We start from the raw sequence: 2,763 nt of genomic DNA, 5'->3' as shown, positions 1-2,763 counted from the left end.
GATCTGGCAGCTTGAAATATGTCGGGAGCATGTGCATGTGTGCCCAAAATCCCAAGAGGAGAACGGGGGAGAAGGGATTGTGACATGGCCATCCCCACTGGGAGGTGCTTTCTTGTTTTCTGTCTCTCTTTCTCCGTGTCTCCAGCAAGCGCACGTGCCCTATAGCAAAAATCTCTTTAAAAAAGAAAAAACAACCTTTTTCACATGGTCATTAAGAAGCATCGTGTGCTCCTGTAAGAACATTCTATAAACAATACTTAAGCATCTAGACAAGAACACCAAAGAATTCATAATCATTTATTGTAAATCACTCAGAGTTTACACATTATTAATGGCAAAATAACACTGTTAAACACCTGCTGGATGAAGAACTTCATTATGACAATTCCCAATTGGCGTCATTTCTTTTTCTAAAATTTAAAATTTAAATCCTCCATCGTTCCTGAAAATATCTATCTTCAAAGAACTCCAATACCCACACAATAAGGCCTTTCTTTTGCTCTAAAACATCTAACACAAAGGACACGCTGTCCCATTAATTCAACATGCTCTTTACAAGGCGACTTAACACACACACATTTTTAATCCAGAAGCTACATAGTGATCACTTTATAGTTTGCTGCAAAATCAATGAAGGCCGCATGCAGGTGAAACATTAGTAGACACGGAGTTCTAGGTAACTGTTCGTTATTAAGAATCTGATGGCCTGCTGTGGAAAATTAATACACTTACTTAGCGGAAGTAGCTAAAACACATGCATCGGTGGCTGGGATCAATTAGAATGTAAATTAGGTGTCGAAACATTTAAATGAGAGCTTAATTTGAGCTTAATTTGATGCCTGGCATGTCTGAGTTATACACCTTTAAAAAGACAATAGCAAAGAGAATAAACGCAAATGTCTAAACAGGCATAGATATATAGGGTAGGCTGGACACGAACCTAGCTGGGCAGTGAACGAATCTCTTTTGAAGCAAGACAGTGGAGCATTAACAAGCTGTAAACAGGGCAAAAAAATACAAGAGCCATTTCCTATATTCTCATTTTTAAAAAGTGTTCCACCTCTGACTTAAACAACAACAAAATCACACACAGGAAATAATTACAAAACAGCAACATTCTTTAGTTGCTAAATAGACCCTTCTTTTTTCTTCTCCCCTGTCTCTCTGCCCCTTCAGAATAGTGTGTTTAAAAGCAATGCCGGGTTAATAGGGAGAAAATAAAACAAACGTTCTCCTGAATCACACTGAAAGAATATTAAATTCCTTCATCCTGTCAGGGTTAACATCACGCACAAGCACATGAGAATGGATATTTGACATATGGTAGCTACAGCAATTAAATCACACCCACACTCTAATGTTAAATCATTGTAACGTCGACTTACAAAAATTGGGAGTTGTATTTCAACATTATTTTGAGACAAACAAAAATTCCCCGAACCATAGACTCCATTCCCTCTCCCCCCTCTGCGCCCCCCACCCCAAATCCAATGAACGCGAGACTATAATAACAAAAGCCGAGACCCGAGGCGTCAGTGGCAGACTTGACAGATGGCGGTTCCAGGTTCAGGCGCTGCCATCTCCAGTCCTGGCTTTCTGGGCCTCGATCATCGGCTTGGGTGCCCGTTTGCGGTCAGTGGCCAGCCCCAGCCAGCACATGAAGTCAATGAACCAGGTGGTTGGGTTGAAATTTAAGCCAAATTCGCTCGCAGAGTAGTCAAAGGGAAACGTGTGATGGTAGTTGTGGAAGCCTTCACCTGGAAGACAAAGTGGGCAGTGAAATAACTCAGTCACTACCGCTCCACACAGCTGCGTTTCATCACCTGTTTAGAGGGTCTACCCCGCGCGAGACATTTTGTCAGGCTCCGTGGAGAGAAAAAGACTTGTTCTTGCCCTCAGAAAGCATTTCTTTATTTGGCTAGACAAAGTAAATGTGAGCAGAAAAATAACAGAGTTTTATCAGTATAAAGCCATATCATTAATTTTACTGTAGGAATTGTAGACATGATACCGTGACTTTATTAGGGCTGAACCTTTCTTTCTAAGTCTATTGATTTTTCTGGCAGAGAGAAACAGAGACAGAGAAAGAGAGGGAGACATCTTCAATAGGACCTTCGCACTGTGAGCCTCCCATCATGACCTCCCCAGCCAGCTAGGGTAATGGGCATTCCAAGTGGTTGGAGCTAGACCTGGGACGTGAACCCAGAGCCCTCCCACGTCACCTGCAGTATCACCCAGCAGTGCCCCTACTGCGTGCGCCACCATGGCTAGGCCCCATGCCATATACTTTTTAAGCTAAAAGCTCAACGGCTGATAACAGATCATCGTGATATTCATTAATAAAAGGTAACTAGTTTTTACGGACTAGAGTGTTAACAGGAAGACTTTTTAGAAGAGCTTGGAAGATAGAAAGGAAAATTGTTCAGATGATCGAGTAAATTAACAATTTGGATCTTTTTCTTTTTATGATTTTTTTTGCCAAAGGGCGCTTGCACTCACTGGAGAGAGAGAGACAGAGAGAGAAAGTGAGAAATCACTCCCTAAGGAAGATGGCCATGGCCATGCCACAGTCCCTTCTCCTCTATTCTTCTCTTGGGATTTTGGGCATGCACACAAACACCGTGTATTTCCAAGCTGCTAGGTCTAGTCTAGGTCACACTGCAGTTGGCCATGTGGGAGTCAAGCACACTATCTACCATGCCAAATGTTGGCCCAACAAGTTGGATCTTTAAAGTTGATTTGTTTATTCTATGAGAGGGAGAG

General features: G+C 42.1%; 1 protein-coding gene across 1 annotated transcript in view; it reads right to left on the bottom strand.

Annotated features, from left to right (window-relative positions):
* Window positions 1–1,008: 1,008 nt before the first annotated feature.
* The window catches only part of SCD5 (stearoyl-CoA desaturase 5), a 173,996-nt gene continuing 172,241 nt past the window's right edge, over window positions 1,009–2,763 (bottom strand). The window contains exon 5 of the mRNA XM_006151429.1: window positions 1,009–1,757. Within this exon, the coding sequence (XP_006151491.1) occupies window positions 1,567–1,757 (191 nt within the window). The 3' untranslated portion in view covers window positions 1,009–1,566. The remainder of the gene's footprint in view (window positions 1,758–2,763) is intronic.

Source organism: Tupaia chinensis, unplaced genomic scaffold (assembly GCF_000334495.1).
Source record: "Tupaia chinensis unplaced genomic scaffold, TupChi_1.0 Scaffold000318_1, whole genome shotgun sequence".
Lineage (NCBI taxonomy): Eukaryota > Metazoa > Chordata > Mammalia > Scandentia > Tupaiidae > Tupaia > Tupaia belangeri.
Note: the sequence above shows the minus strand (reverse complement) of the source record. Positions and strands in the feature narration are given on the sequence as shown.